General features: G+C 37.3%; 1 protein-coding gene across 2 annotated transcripts; it reads right to left on the bottom strand.

The window, feature by feature from the left end:
• Positions 1 to 528: 528 nt before the first annotated feature.
• LOC111444365 (nuclear pore complex protein NUP205) lies at positions 529 to 15,233 on the bottom strand. 2 transcript variants are annotated; one of them, XM_023082451.1, is made up of 45 exons: positions 14,910 to 15,233; positions 14,701 to 14,796; positions 14,259 to 14,333; positions 14,058 to 14,162; positions 13,854 to 13,964; positions 13,341 to 13,500; positions 12,808 to 12,893; positions 12,507 to 12,629; positions 12,180 to 12,407; positions 11,618 to 11,707; positions 10,812 to 10,973; positions 10,399 to 10,515; positions 10,083 to 10,289; positions 9,421 to 9,522; positions 9,147 to 9,290; positions 8,628 to 8,758; positions 8,433 to 8,552; positions 8,066 to 8,189; positions 7,425 to 7,622; positions 6,909 to 7,027; positions 6,658 to 6,808; positions 6,396 to 6,508; positions 6,230 to 6,311; positions 6,005 to 6,091; positions 5,731 to 5,805; positions 5,403 to 5,594; positions 5,079 to 5,171; positions 4,725 to 4,838; positions 4,478 to 4,648; positions 4,316 to 4,371; positions 4,172 to 4,244; positions 3,902 to 4,092; positions 3,691 to 3,817; positions 3,524 to 3,601; positions 3,195 to 3,359; positions 2,945 to 3,109; positions 2,739 to 2,876; positions 2,439 to 2,582; positions 2,241 to 2,363; positions 2,063 to 2,158; positions 1,854 to 1,991; positions 1,668 to 1,768; positions 1,241 to 1,360; positions 1,028 to 1,157; positions 529 to 643 (listed from the first exon to the last, which is right to left on the bottom strand). In XM_023082451.1, exons 1-45 carry the CDS (start codon positions 15,048 to 15,050, stop codon positions 560 to 562), a joined length of 5,646 nt encoding a protein of 1,881 aa, XP_022938219.1. In that variant the 5' UTR covers positions 15,051 to 15,233; the 3' UTR covers positions 529 to 559. The 2 variants fall into 2 exon arrangements, with proteins under 2 accessions (XP_022938219.1, XP_022938218.1); XM_023082450.1 differs by having other exon boundaries at positions 1,028 to 1,160; positions 14,910 to 15,232.
• Positions 15,234 to 15,383: the final 150 nt, after the last annotated feature.

Raw genomic sequence — 15,383 nt, 5'->3', positions numbered from 1 at the left:
AGAGAGAGAGAGAGAGAGAGAGAGAGAGAGAGAGAGAGAGAGAGAGAGAGAGAGAGAGAGAGAGAGAGAGAGAGAGAGAGAGAGAGAGAGAGAGAGAGAGAGAGAGAGAGAGAGAGAGAGAGAGAGAGAGAGAGAGAGAGAGAGAGAGAGAGAGAGAGAGAGAGAGAGAGAGAGAGAGAGAGAGAGAGAGAGAGAAGAGAGAAGAGAGAGAGAGAGAGAGAGATAGAGAGAGAGAGGGTGTAGATAGAAAGGCGGAGGCAATTTGATGGACATTAGAAGAGAAGAAAGTATGGTAAGTTGCAAGGAAAAGGAAGTGGAAGCTGTTGGTTTGTAGTAATTTTGTGATACGATCATCTTCTAGTGGTGAGAAAATGAAATTGGGTGCATTGGTATATATATATACCATTCAGATCTTATACTCTTATTCGGATTTAACATATTATTATATAATTGTTCCAATGCAAAAATAAATACTTTACTATTAACAAAAATAATTAATTACATATTTTGTTAAAACTTAAATAAAATGATATCATCATTTAACATCAACCAATTAACCTCATACATCCAACTTCTGAATCGCCACCTCCTTCACTGAACTCACCAATCTCCCAAACACCTTCAGATTCTCTCCAATTTTATTCTGGAACACACAAACAAAACAAAACAAAACACCATATATATTAACTCTCTTAGCAAGGAACCAACTACTTTATAGAGCCCTCTATCCCCGGCTTCACTATTTCTCTAGAGCCCTCAAACAAACTACACCATTTGCTCAACACTTGTGCAACTTAAGGCTAAGTTAAGGGTATGGCGCTGATACCATGTTAGGAATCACGACTCTCCACAATGGTATGATATTGTCCACTTTGAGCATAACCTCTCGTGAATTTGCTTTGAACCTCCCCAAAAGGCCTCGTACTAATGGATTCCTTACGTCCCGAGGTACAACTCTCTACTAGTTTAAATTTTCAGTAACAAGTATATTGGAAGTAGTAAAAGAGTGTGATAGACAGAAGAATACCTCACTCAGCAACTCAAGCCTTTCTAAGACGGGAATCAATTTCCCACACAATGAACTTATTTCATGTCCTGACTCCAACTCCCCATGATATGCAATTGCTTTAATATTTGCATTCCCATCAGGAATAACACTGCTGCAAACTCCAAACATAGATATCATTTTCAACCTCACACTGTTCCCAAGTATATGCATATCATATCACATTTAACTCACCTGTCTTGAAAATGAATAAGCATCACATTTAACACATACTCAGCCAGAGGGAGTAGCAATGTAATCATCTCACTTTTATTTCCAACAATCTTGCACATTTCAATCATTGCAATATATCTCCTGCATAACAACATCAAACCATTCATATGTATCTATATTCCTCACATCTACACGTTATATATAGTTGTATTAAACTTTTGGTGTAACGGTCCAAGCCCACCGCTAGCAAATATTGTCCTCTTTGGGCTTTAAAACGTGCCTCTAGGGAAAGGTTTCCACACCCTTATAAAGGGTGTTTCGTTCTCCTCCCCAACCAACGTGGGATATCACATTTGCCCACAATCTATCTTCGAAATAAGAGGGCAAGTCCGAAAACTACGCGGAAAATGGACTAAAAAAAGTATGATTAGTAGGTGGAGAAAGGAACCTTCTCTGGATGTTATCAGATAACGAGGCAAAGTCTTCACCAAGACACAGTACGATAATTTCCTCGACCTCCTGTCTCGACAGTTCATTTATGTCTCGAATCTGCAAGACCTCAAACCATGATATTGTTGCATTGGATGAACCATATACAACCAGGAAAGGGGGAAATACAATGTAGCAGCCAAACCTTGTTTAATAGCAACAATCTTTCTTCAGCTGCTTTTTCAAGAGTAATCGTCGTAGAGTTCAGAAGAGTACCAAGCAAATCCAACGAGGGACGTTGAGACCGAACAGGAGAGTTATGGCTCGAGGAAGTACCAGAGACCTGAACGATCACATCAGAGAGTTAAATTCCAAACTATAGTCGTGTCAGTCATTTTTGGCAAAGAACAGTACCTGCAATCTTAGAGATTTCCTTGTTACTAGAAAATATAAATAAGAGATCAAGCTGAAGTTGAGCTGAATGGAGTGAAGTTCTGAGCTTCTCCGGTTCTGAAGAACAAAAAGCATGATAAGTTTAATTTTCCAGGAAAAAAAGAACCATTCTATAAATAAACAAACAAAAAGCACAAACCTTAAGCAATTTAACTGCTGGGCCAGGAGTACGAGAATCCAATTCACGAGAGAAAAGCGAATGCATCAGTTGGAAGAGACTTTGAACAAAACCATATTCATCAGTCTCCTCATATGGCCAAACCTTCCCAGAAACAAAAATTATTGAAATGTTAGTCAACAAAAAGATCTTAATTTTCTAATATATCAAGGTTGTTACCTTGCTAAGCGAAGCAACGAGAAGATTAATCTGCTCCAACGTCGAATCATCGGCTTCAGATACGTCCTCCCCAAGTATTTGATCAAATACTCGTTGGTGTCGTTTAATAAAATCTATAGCTTCTCGAACAATTTTATTTTTAACCTACAATATATACATCAAATCACAATAGATTCAAACAAATCGTTCAAATAAATGTCGCATATTCGTAATAGAGGTCGAAGGTCAGGGTCTAATAAGGAAAACTTGAACATTAACTGATTAAGCAAAAAAAAGAATGTCTGTTTAGTGTATGCTGACCTCAAAAAACTCGGACGTGTCAACTAATGACGTCATAGAAAACAACAGTCTCAAAATCGGAGTTACGATAGCTTGTTGCTTGTTAAAATTCCCTGCTACATCTCTATGAGGCTTCATATCAACCCACCTCAAATTTCCCTGCTACAGCACTTCATTAAACTAAATCTTCTAAGACAAATCCAATAACATAGTAGACAGTTAATCACCTGTAAATTGATTGCCCTGCATGAATCAAGGTGCTCCAATGCGCCTGTGGAAAAGAGAAGCTGAGCCCCAAATTTTCCGTACTTGTGGCTAATCCTCGACAATAAGGCAAGTTCAGCCTCGAGGGTGCATGCTCGTTGCAATGAATCGAAAGAGTGCACGCCATCCTAAAGGGTTTCCATTTTATGAGTTGGACCAATATCAGCTAATAAATATATCAGAACTATTTCACTGAAGAGAGGAAACAACCACCTGAAGTGAAACGTTACTTATGCTGACCAAACAAGACTTCAAAAATCCCCTGTTCTGGAGTTGGTTCAGGAAAAATCTGTCATGATCTATACAGATTAATGCATCGAGTACGTAGAGCGATATAGTCTTCCCTGGTTCACTGCCTTGAGTTGCATCCTTGATAACCTAAGGATTAAGATCAAAAGATTAAAGAAGACGAAAGAATTCTATGGAAGAAAACTACATATATAGAGCATTAAAGGAACACGAAAAATAACAAGCTAAGGTCAATAACGACGCAAATCAACCAGGATTTAGTTGGTTTCATATCTCAAGAACAAGCAACTCACCACATTCAAGATAGACTGAGCTTCTTTACGTAGAATTGAAAAATTAGCATGAGCAAGTTCGGCCTGGTCCTTGTCAATCTGTAAAGCAGAGAATTATGTTTTGATCTTCAAGAGAAACTAGTGGAAGTTTGAGAAGTGTTTATGCACCAAAGCACTAAGTTGACAACCTTTTGTAAATCTACATCCTCTCCATCTTGCTCATTTTGAAGTAAAACTTGCAGAATCGTTGTTGGAACGTCCGGATCCAGCATATTTTGACAATACTGAAGGTAGCTGAGAAGCAAAGCATATTGGCTGTAGATAGATGCAAAAGCTTAACATTAGATTCCAACTCATAAGCCACACAGCCAATACCAGCAAAAGTTATATTAACCACACCGTCTCCTCAAAGCTTCTGATGATTCATTTCTAAGAATTGCCATGATGAGCTTTAGTAAAATAGAGTGACATGCTCCATTAGATATTTGCTTCACCATGATAATATCAAGACAAGAGACACTATCAGCATTTAAACCACCAGGAGATGAATATCTTTCATCCCTTAGCTTGGCCATGCATGTCAGTGCAACCTGTAAAAGGGCATCAGCAACTAGGATAATTGAAAGATGTAGAAAGTTAAACACTAGCAATGGGGAAGGATGAACAAACCTGACATAAAAGATATGCCATCTTCAAAGAACAATCTGGAGAAGCAGAAGCGCTCAAGGAAGCATCAAGAACTCTGTTCACAACAATGAACTGTTAAAAATGTGAAAAGCAGGAAGAAAGAACAAGGTATAGATATGAACATACTGAAATAGAATATCGGATCTATTTTCAAGTGATGAAATTCTTCTGGACACAGTAACCTATAAAAGCAAACTGTTTATCATTAGAAACTATTGAAAACATAATGTTAAAATCTAAACTAAAAGAAGCATGCAACTAACACAAATAGAGGAAAGAACGATAAACCTCGATGGTTTGTGACCAGCTAGTTAACATATGAAGTTGTGCAGCCTGTTCCTCGAGATTTTTGTTGTACTTCCATCCCCATCGTAGAAACTGTTGAATCGTCTCTTTTACTTCTTCCAGCTCAGCTTCCCTCCCAACGTTATTCAGTTGGGGATTATCAGCATTAAATTTCTGAAACAAATGAACATATTTTTGAAGTTTGTCATTTTTTAATCAAAAGAAGATACTGATGTTGTCCTTCACCAACCTGCCAAAGTTTATCACAAAAGGAAGTAAGGTCAATCAGGCGATCGCCACGCTCTGAATAATGGTAGATCCCACCCTTTTGCGAAGTTGAAGGATTCCCAAGTATGTCCTTTGTCTATAAAACAAGAATAAGAACAGTGTCCAATGCCAAGAATCTAACGACCCAGATACACCGCTAGCAGATATTGTCCTCTTTGGGAGCCCTTTCGGGCTCGCCCTCAAGGCTTTAAAATGCGTCTGCTAGGGGAAGGTTTCCACACCCTTATAAATGGTGGTTTGTTCTCCTCCCCAACCAATGTGGGGCATCACAAAGAATGCAAAGGAAAAACAAGGAAACCAGCATGTTAGAACATACCAGCAATTCGTACTTCAAATTCGAAACAATTTGGGGAAGCTTGATTGAGGTGTCGGGAGTTCGGAACTGAACAACCTCAAGTAGCTCCAACGCCTGGACGCAAAAAATTCAGGAAAAAAATTATTTAAAAGATAACTCAAGTCAACCCAATATTGCTTCAAAAGTTGAACCTAGTTACAAGAAAATGGTCAATTTCATTTGTGTCATAATCATGGGCAGTAACATCTACAGGGCAACAATGCGAAAAAATTAGCTTAACAAAAAGAAGAGAACTGTCCACTTACTGTACATAAGAAGATAAAACGTCAATCTCGAATAAAGTACCTTGCTCTTACTCATAGTTCTAGTTCCAGGATCCACCACATGATGTTGAAGTGAGAAGACTGGAACTGATCCAACATCTATTTCCTGCCCGTACAGGTGCGCAAGAATACTCTGACATGCCTCTCGATGGATCGGGCTACTCAAGTCAGCAGCATGCAACTCAATTGCTAGAAGCTTAAGCAACCATGCTCTCTTGAACAAAGAAAAATAAATAGTCACGTCTCCAGATCTTAATGGTAAATGGTCAATTAGAAAATGCAGGAAAAATACAAATTGCAAAGCATGGGCATGGTTAAGAAGTACAGCTATTCATCACAGAAAGACAAACCTGATGAAGGGAGCTGACACGAAGAGTGTGGTTGTTTCTCTTGGGAAGAGGAACAACTCCAATTGTATCCAAGTGCTGCCATTACAAGCATGAAGAAGGTATCAAGGATGGAAGGTTGGGTGGAAAATATACAACAAGTGAATAGAACTTAAGCAAATGAGACATTACGATCAACAGAATCTTTTTTTGTTAAAAATGTGACAATTTTGGCTTTATCATGCAAGCCCCAAACAGAGCAGAAGATCTTTCCATACGCAGAAGCAGGTGTTCATACCTTAACGAAGAAATAGTACTTCTTGTTGCTCAAGAGATCCATGACTGGTCCAGATGTTAGGGGATCTAAGCATAGCTCATAAAGAAGCTGTAAAAGAAAATCACTTTAGACTTATGACAAAGGGTTCGGGGGCGGGGTGAGTGTGAAAGGACAACGGAAAAAAAGACAGTACGCTAAAGCTGTTACATCCCCCTGATTAGAAATACATAATCCACAACATCTAACCTGAAAACCAAACTCAAAAAGTAAGGCATTGACTTCAGGATTTGAAAGCTTCTCTAAAATCTCCAGAACAACCTTCAAGCAACTACAAAGGAAAGTACAACTAATATAGTACAGTGACTTAACAATGCAAAAGTGAACAAAATATCTTAGCTTGTTATAAAATCACCTATAATGAAATTTTGGCTGTAAAATTGTCCGCTCGATGGATGTCTCAAGGTTAAATTTAAGTAGCAAGTGTGTAACATTTGGAGCAGGTCGGCTAATGTTGTCAATAAGAAGCTGCAGAAATGGGCATATAAATGATGATGTGTGATCCGTTAATTAGTTAGCATTGAAGGAGCAAGGTGCAGAAAGAACCAGACTCCGAAGGTTTCGGGTATCAAAGAATAAGAAATCAAACTTGAGATTACAAAAATGGAAAAACAAACCTGCATTATAAGAACACCAGGATCATCTCCACTGTTTTCAATTACATGACACTCTTCAGATCTTAACTCGAGGCAGGACGCATAATCCTCAACTAAAGAGCTGGCAGTATTAGATTTTAGTAGTAATTGCACGAGCCCAACCATACGAGAACTACAACCAACAAATAACATCTTTAGAAAATCACAAATTATTCTATGTTTTCATATTGAATGTCACAAAATGGAAATAGAGAAAAAGAAGATGGAAGTGCCTTAAGATACTCATGATTTTGATAGATAACTGCTGAATCTTGGGATGAAAATCATATCTGACATACTCCAACAGCGCAACAATTTGACTGTGATCTTGAGAGAGGATAACTTCCAAGGGCTGCAAGAATTAGGTCAAATCCAGAAGCAATTTATCATCTCAGTGGACATAAAGAGTACCAGAAATACATCTGAAGATATGTACATGATCAAACTACAGGTTCAGGTTTTCCAATGCATATAAACACAGAAGCGTAATGCGGTAAAAACAAAATTAATTGTCATTTATTAAATACTTGGTTCCGGAGCCATTTAGAAGTCATAGTTAACGGAACCGGATGAGCCACATACACAACGAAATGAAACTAGACAACTTGGCCTATATCATTTTTTCCATAACTTTCTATTTCTATATTTTAGTCTTCAATGAAAAATTATTTGTGGTCTTATCCACCAATTCGCTAATTCATACGCGTAAATAAACGGAGGTTAACAACAGCAACAGATGAGACAATTACCTGATATAGAGGGCGCCAGTAATCAGCCAGAAGTAAATCCTTCTCTAATACAAGTATCATTATTTCAAGAGAAAGCTCCACAGACTTCTCCAAAAGTTGGCCATAAATTTGGCTGGTCCTTTCGGTTATGAGAGAATTGACACCGGGCAGAAGAATCCCCATGATGTTTCTAAAAACAGATTTTCCGCTCATGAAATCCTAACCAACAAAAAGAAAACTTCAAGACATTTCCGCAGAAATTGGAATACAAGCAAACATAATATCCAGGAACTGAAAGATATCATGTGGTACCATCGAGCCAACGAAATGCTGACTTAAACAATCAAAGACTTTGACGAGAAAAACGATAAAAGTCCCGCAATGCTTTTTAGAAACCTATTTCAAACATAGACAAAAAAGGCTTCTACCAAGAAACTCTTTGAAATTTTAAACCAATGAGTCATTGTGTATGAACCCTTCTCATAATTTGTTCCTCTAAATTCATTGACTCCACAACAGAAATTGTTGGTGAAATATGTAATAAATATCATCATGCCATGACTCATTGTGTATGAATAAAAACACACTTCTATCAATAGAAAACAATCAAAAGGAACTCTTTGACATATGGATCAAATGAAGTAATAGTAATAGATACATACTTTTAGCAACTCAAGTACTGGTAGCTGAGTTTGAAGTGAAGATGATTGTGTATCCATTGATGATTGTGATCGATCAATAACAACGTCAACGTCCTCTTCATTAATGTCATACATTTTCAAAATCCTGCACATTGAGCAATCAAATGTGCATTTTTAATTTGATTAACCCCATAATTGTAAGGTTTTTCAAGAAGAAAATCCAAGCCTTCATCACCATCGAGAAAAATGAAAGAATACATAGGATCATACAAAAATCTTTGGACACCAATCTCCAAAGAGAGACAAGAAGCAGGGAGGACAACAAGGAAAGCCCATAAACACAAGCAAAATCTTCAACTTTGAAGTTTAAACCCACACTATCACTCACATATTAAAATGTTGTAGGCAAGCAACAACTAACTGCCATTTCTCAGCAGCATCCGCATAGGCTCGTTGAGGGAATGGCCCAAAAACATGATCATAAATGAACCTAAATATTCCAACAAATCTGCAGCAAAACTTTCAAACCTTAGAATAAATAATAAAACCGAGTCAAGTGTATATTATAACCAATAAACATTACCTACGCCCTCTATCACTTAGATCACTTTCTTTAGCAATAAGAGCATTTAACAGGTTAAGGAAAGATATGGTTGATGGATATCTCTCCTGTCTTGCTTCAATTTCATTTACCTCGAACTGCATATCATAAACCTGCAAAGACACGGTGCTTTCATAAACCAACATCTTTTCTTCACGTGTAATCTCAGTGCAACAAGGTTCCATCACTAAAATTATCATGTTTGAAAATGCCAACAAACACGGTGCTTATATAAGCCAATATCCGTTTTTTTTTTTCATCAAATGCAAAACAGTGCATCTTTATTTTGTCGGTTATTCGACACAGGACAACTCATTAGCATATTGAAATCACTATCATGCCAGTGCCACACTTTCAATTTACATTAAGTGAATATAAGCATGCTAAATATCCACGCTAGCAACAAAAATCTCCTAGTTGCAGCTCAAAAAAAAAACAATTTCAAAACTAAAAACGATAGAATATTTTACATATCTAAAAGGGTCATCAGAGATGAATAACCTGAGAAGTAATCGACTTTGTGCCATTCTGAATATGGGATGCAACAAGAACAGGTAAATCATACTGCTCAAGATAGCACCAAATGATATCCTTCAAGTCAGAAGAGACTTGAATGAAGGATGCGATTGCGTTCCTCAAAGCACCCTATGATATCAAAAACTTGATCAAAATCATCAACGAAATTCTCATTGAAGCATCTAAATTCCAAAAAATATAAGAAATCTTGTGCAAACATATTTTTTACTCAAAACACAACAAACCAAAGTGCAATAACCTTCAGATAAGGAGGAACATTTTCATAGCTAAGAAGTTTGAACAGTGGTTCAATATCAGGAAACCAGTTCTTTCTTTCAACAGGATTCCCATTCTCCACAACCTGTATCTCATCAGAAACCAACCAACAATGATGATCAGTAAGAAACAACGAAATTTATTCCATAATCTATTTGAATCATTCTTTAGGTGTAGTTCTTTTGGATTGGAGCCTTCAATTGTAACAACTAAAATACTTTGGGGGGTGATTTGCGCAATTTGTACTCAAAAATTGACATATAGATTTCAACTAGGATTTACCATGAAAAGTTATTATTGCTATAGAACTATTTGCCTGCTCATTTTGTTTTTACTAATAATATTAAGGTCTTAATCCCTTTCAATTCAGACTTCTTCTCCGTGACTATTACTTTTGTGGACCTGTTGTTGCGTGCTACTTGCTAGACAACCATACTAATGATAGATAATATGCTAGACAACCATACTAATGATAGATAATTATGCAAGATAACCATTCTAATGACAGACAGCTAGTCTAGCAAGTAGAATGCAGATGAAGCTCCACAAAAAATCGTCATAGATTAAGAAAAACTTTACAATCTCATGAAAGTGTGGGTAACTGAATAAAAGTTTAAGACCAATATAGTAAGAAAAAGGTATTACCTTTTGAAGAACATTCAAATACGCAACAAGCGCTTTTGCATCCCCTTCCTGAAACTCTGGTAACAGGGCCCCAGCAGTCTGAAGGGACTGTCTAAATTTTTCATCATAAATTGATAGGCAATCAAATAAGGTGGTCCATCCAACAGATCGGAATGCTTTTCCCTGAAGTAACTCAAAAACCCTTGAAGCACCCTCTTCATTACAAGCCTGAAATGATTGATAAAAGACAATAATTAATAGTAAAGTACATTCTCGTGAAAAGAATTGGTGAGCAGCTTAATAATTAAAAAGTCTTAAAAGAGCGTGCATCACATACTAAGGTACTCAGCATGTTCAAGAATGCCACCAAAGTTTGAAAATTTGTATGATCCTCCCCAGCGAAATTTGCAAATGTCCACAAGACATCATTGCTTGATAACAGTTCTGGTTCTTTCTGAATAAATTGAAAGAAATTCAAGCTCAATAATCATAGCTAATTCATATGCAGCATATGTGATTTATTAGCTACTTTCACGAAGAACATTTAGCACCATTCTAAATTTCTTGCTATAGCAAGTTATTTTGAGTTGGATCTATAGTAGCATGGACCTAATAGTTGCTAAGGAGTTAATTCCATGACTACACATGAAATATTTTCTTTCTAAAAATATCAAACCACCAGCTTGTCACCTATTTAACTCTTATCTTATCAGCATCTCAAAACTTTCAAGTACTTCAATAAAAGCTTACCCGGTAAATTTCACTAACAAAGTTCAAGAGGGAGACAAAAGGTGAAGGAAGAGTTTCGCTAGCTTGATGGGAACTTGAATCACCATCATGCATGAAATCTTGTGACCCGGTAGCACGAAACTGACTTAGCGTGTTCATAGCTCGGTCCTTTGACTCTTTCACCTTCATACCATAAAAAAACCAATCAAATTTATTAATACATACTTTCAGTTAGATCCAACTGCAATGAGGCAAGGCTAGAAACCCATACTAATATGAAGCCATGTATGTTGTATTTGTAAGTAGACTTGGAAAATATAGTAAAAGAAGCATTTGTGCTCTTCTTTAGCCAATGGCTAAGTTTCTTTGCAATTCTACGTAGTTTAGATTGCATGTAGAATCATTCAAGCTCGACATGATCAATCTTGCTTGTAGAGTGATTCGAATCTCAATCAAGTGTTCTTGCCTTGAGATATTTGATCAACAAGAATCATTCAGGCTAGACATGATCGATCTTGCTTGTGGAGTGATTCAAATCTCAAACAATATTCTTGCCTTGAGATATTCGATCGACAAGGTAATCCGAATCTTACTCCCCTTGTAGTGATTTCCACATATCACATACACTAGCAGGCAAGGCTAGAAACCCATACACTAGCTCATTCACTTGCTAGATAATAAATTGTTTTAATTCTAACCTGTACAGGTCTGATATTTATATATATATATATATATATATATATATGAAGCACTTAACAAAGGAGTGAGCCAATGGCCAAAATTAAACAAGAAAGCTATAAATTTTAGGAGGAAATCTCCCGACTGACCTTGTCCCTAGCCAGAGGATGAGATAAAAAACAAGAAACCAGTTTGTGCAGATAAGCATTGTACATATAGGTCATGTCCTCATCATCATTCTGCCAACATAACCAATAGAAGATATTAGAAGACAAAATAATCTAACTTGTACAAATGACTACTAAAGAAGGCACGGTCAAAAATATAAACGACTTAGTTTTTTCAAAAGAGACAACAAGGATTGTAAATTACTCACTTATTCTAAGGTTATCAAATACAGAGCTAGAACTCCCCAGACCTTATAGGATATTTCTAATTGTCTCTAGCCCTTACCACCGACACCCATTAGGAATAAATATACGTAACAAGTAGTAGCACCTAATAACTTCACGTCCATAGGCAAACAAACTGTTTTCAATTAAAAAGAGTTGAGGGATCTCCCACAAGCATTGGTGAAACATCAAGGGGAAAAAGAAGACAAAACAAAGTACTTGCAACAAGATAAGAATGTCGGGGCAAATATACTTTAAGAATTCCAAAAGAAAATGTTCTGCTGCCTATAAGATGCATAACTTCTTGAAAGATACAAACCTGGTAAGCCGCAGTCTGAATAACTTCTTGAAGCATGAACTGGAAAGCATTATGGGAGAAAATAACTTCCAAGCACGATTGTAGGTGATCTAAATCTTTTGGGGAAGCACTGGGAACAGCTTCTCTTGCATCAACCATGTCGTGTATTAACAGCAAATGAACAGTCCAAGCAAACCTAACAGCATCAACAAATCCTTCCACTGTGGGATTATTTCCAGACACCATCACCTATACAAAGATTACAAGCTCGTTTAAAATGTTAACAAAATGTGTGCGTGTATCAAAAACCTAACCACAGAAGTTTCAGTACTATCTTGATAAACTCACGGTATCCTGAAATTCATTTCTAAAAGAAGCATCACTGGACAATATAGATGCTTTATTTGGAACAGCGCTCAAAGCATCCGATACAAAGGCAATAATGATCGAGAAAAGGAGACTAAATACAATCTGCAAAAGAAAATACATTCAGAATTAGCAAGAAAAGTAATGAAGGACAGAACAAGAAAATGTCTCTAGAAGAATATACACATACAACACTGGTGTGCACCCACATTACTTCTGAGAGACAGGAAACAAGTGGGTCTTTTCTTTACATTCTACAGTAATCAAAATATTAATAACATGCCTGAAGCTTTATGGGAGTTTTGGTCTCATTAAGCTCAGCAGCGCAGTCTTTTAAAACAGAAAAGAGATCCCTCACATCCTTTGGACCTGATAAAAGAGAAATCATGGAGCTGTCAGATTATTAACTGGAGTTTCTTGCCATATTACTTGCAGTATATTTTCCATTAATTAACCTGTGTTTCTCACAATTGAAAACTTTCAAATGTTTTCCAATAATAAATTTATGTTTCTTATCATTAAAGATTAATTACCAAGGAGAAGTTATCATTTCACACATTTTTAACTAAGTTTCATTCACTAGAAAAATATAAAATGCACTATCAAATCATCTAAACTAAAGCTCTACGTCTAACGTCAGCAAGTATCCAATAACAATGACTACCTCGATGGAGGAAAAAAATACATCTTGAACTATCAAATATTACTAGCAAGCACCACATGAAGCAAGACAGTGAATCGTAGCAGCACACATAGGAAACCTTCAACCTACTACCAATGGCATTGATCAATTAAAAAAAGTCCTCCACGGCTTACCTATTCGAACAACAAGAATAGAAAGGACAAGACAATGTCCTAGTATAAGTCTTTCCCGACAAACCACAGCCCGACGCTCAACAAGAGCACCTCTGGAATCAAGAATGTAGCGCTCACAGCTAGGTCCACCCAAACCAGCTGGTTCTTCTCGATTGAGTTCCTAAAACAAGAAAGATGGAACCTTTTACTGAAAATAGTCATGGAAATACTTGTTCCTAATGGTCAGCCATTATGCGTTCACAATTAATCCTAGACACTTGAAGCATATCGATTTCTTATTTTCAGTTGTAATGTTTGGGCTAACAACCATGTGTTTCTGTATCTCACAAGATTAATACGAAACAAAATATTCATACGGTCAAGTGTTAAAAGATCACAAAATACAGGCAAATTCAATAAATTTAAATACTAAGCTACTGTTATAACATAGTAGTAACAGTAACATGATTCCAACCTTCAGCAGAAGGTTTACACATATGGCATGACCTAAAATAGGGACTACAAAGATCCAACCTTTATCAAAGAAATCAATCGTTGTCGTAGGCCACTATTAATAAGATCTTCCAGGTGTCTTTGGATGTCAGATACAAGACCAGCTTCAAGCCCCTGATCAAGTACAACAGCCTGCAAAGAAAAGAATATAATTAACAGTATGCAAGAAAAAACACAATTGCATGTCCAAAAATTAGGATACAAACAAAATGATAATATTAATACCCTTAGTAGTGTATAGAGTGACATTATTAGATCTCTTCTCTCTGTATACCAAAGCCCTGCTGCAAGGTGGAAAATCTCTGAAGGATCTCGTCCCATTAAAGCCCACTGCAAAGAACAAGAAAAACAAGTTATAGAAAGGGAGACAAATAAAGCTGATGTAAAATATGATAACAAGTAAACAAATAAGGGAGAGAGGTATACCTCTTGATGTGCAGCAACAAGTAGATGCACGCATTCTATTTCATTCAGATGGAGGTCATCACTCAACTTTAAAGTCTACAAACAAGCGTGGAAGTGAAATCAAATAACGCCAATATAACAGTCATGTCGTGCCATAACGAAAAACGGGAAAGAATTTATGGTTCATATCATTCATAACTTGGACGAATAAAGCAATACATAAAAATATAGCCACAATGATACACCAATCTAAGGATGAACAGGGTCAAAGACTACTTCTTGATTCTCCCACCAAACCGAAGCAGAAGAAACAGAGGAAGAAGGTTAACTACTTAAACTAGTATCTTAAGCTGTCGTCGTGCAAAAAATAAGCAACCAAATCAACATTCCATGAAAACCCACGTCACATACTCAAATTCTGATCGACATCCCGGAAAAGAAAACAAATGGACAAAGAATTTACAATTACGACGTCTTGATCATCGAGCGTTATCGTTGAAGAATCCGGCCGCCTGACTTCTTTAGATTGAACTTGTGCACGGTCTGAAGCTTTCGGCGACTACAACCCAAAATTCAACAAAATCAGGACACCAACAGACAAATACAAGGTACTAAATCACAAAATGTCACAGACCCAGATCAGCAAACGACGAAATACAAAGGCATACGTACTGGGAATTGAAGAAGCGAACGAAAAGCAGGCATAGAATTGTGAATGGCGTGTAAGAGCTCGACCCTCTGCGATGGGGACGGAGGGGACGGACCCAGAAGCGCGGACTCGATAATGCGGAGGCTCTGCTTGGAGGACAACATGGCGGCGCACTGTGAGTGGCAAAATGAAGGTGCCGCCGAAAGGGGAAGAGGGAAGATGGGGCAACGAAGGTGGAGCGCGGGAAAATGGAGGGTGGTTTTAGAGACGCAGAACTGTTCGATAAACCCTGCTCATATGCCCTAGTAGGTGTTATTATTTATGCCCAGTGGGTTTTTTGTTGGAAGGTGAAAACAAGCAAAAGAGGCGCCATGACTTTCTATGGAAATAAAGACGGCTGTGTGCTTGCTTCCTTTTGAAATGGCAGAGCACTTCAAAGCTCGAAAGCTCGAGCATGTTTTTTTAAGGGATACTCGTGCAAGTAGGCTCCTGTAAAA

This window comes from Cucurbita moschata, unplaced genomic scaffold (genome assembly GCF_002738365.1).
Source record: "Cucurbita moschata cultivar Rifu unplaced genomic scaffold, Cmos_1.0 Cmo_Scf00006, whole genome shotgun sequence".
Classification (NCBI taxonomy): Eukaryota; Viridiplantae; Streptophyta; class Magnoliopsida; order Cucurbitales; family Cucurbitaceae; genus Cucurbita; species Cucurbita moschata.
Note: the sequence above shows the minus strand (reverse complement) of the source record. Positions and strands in the feature narration are given on the sequence as shown.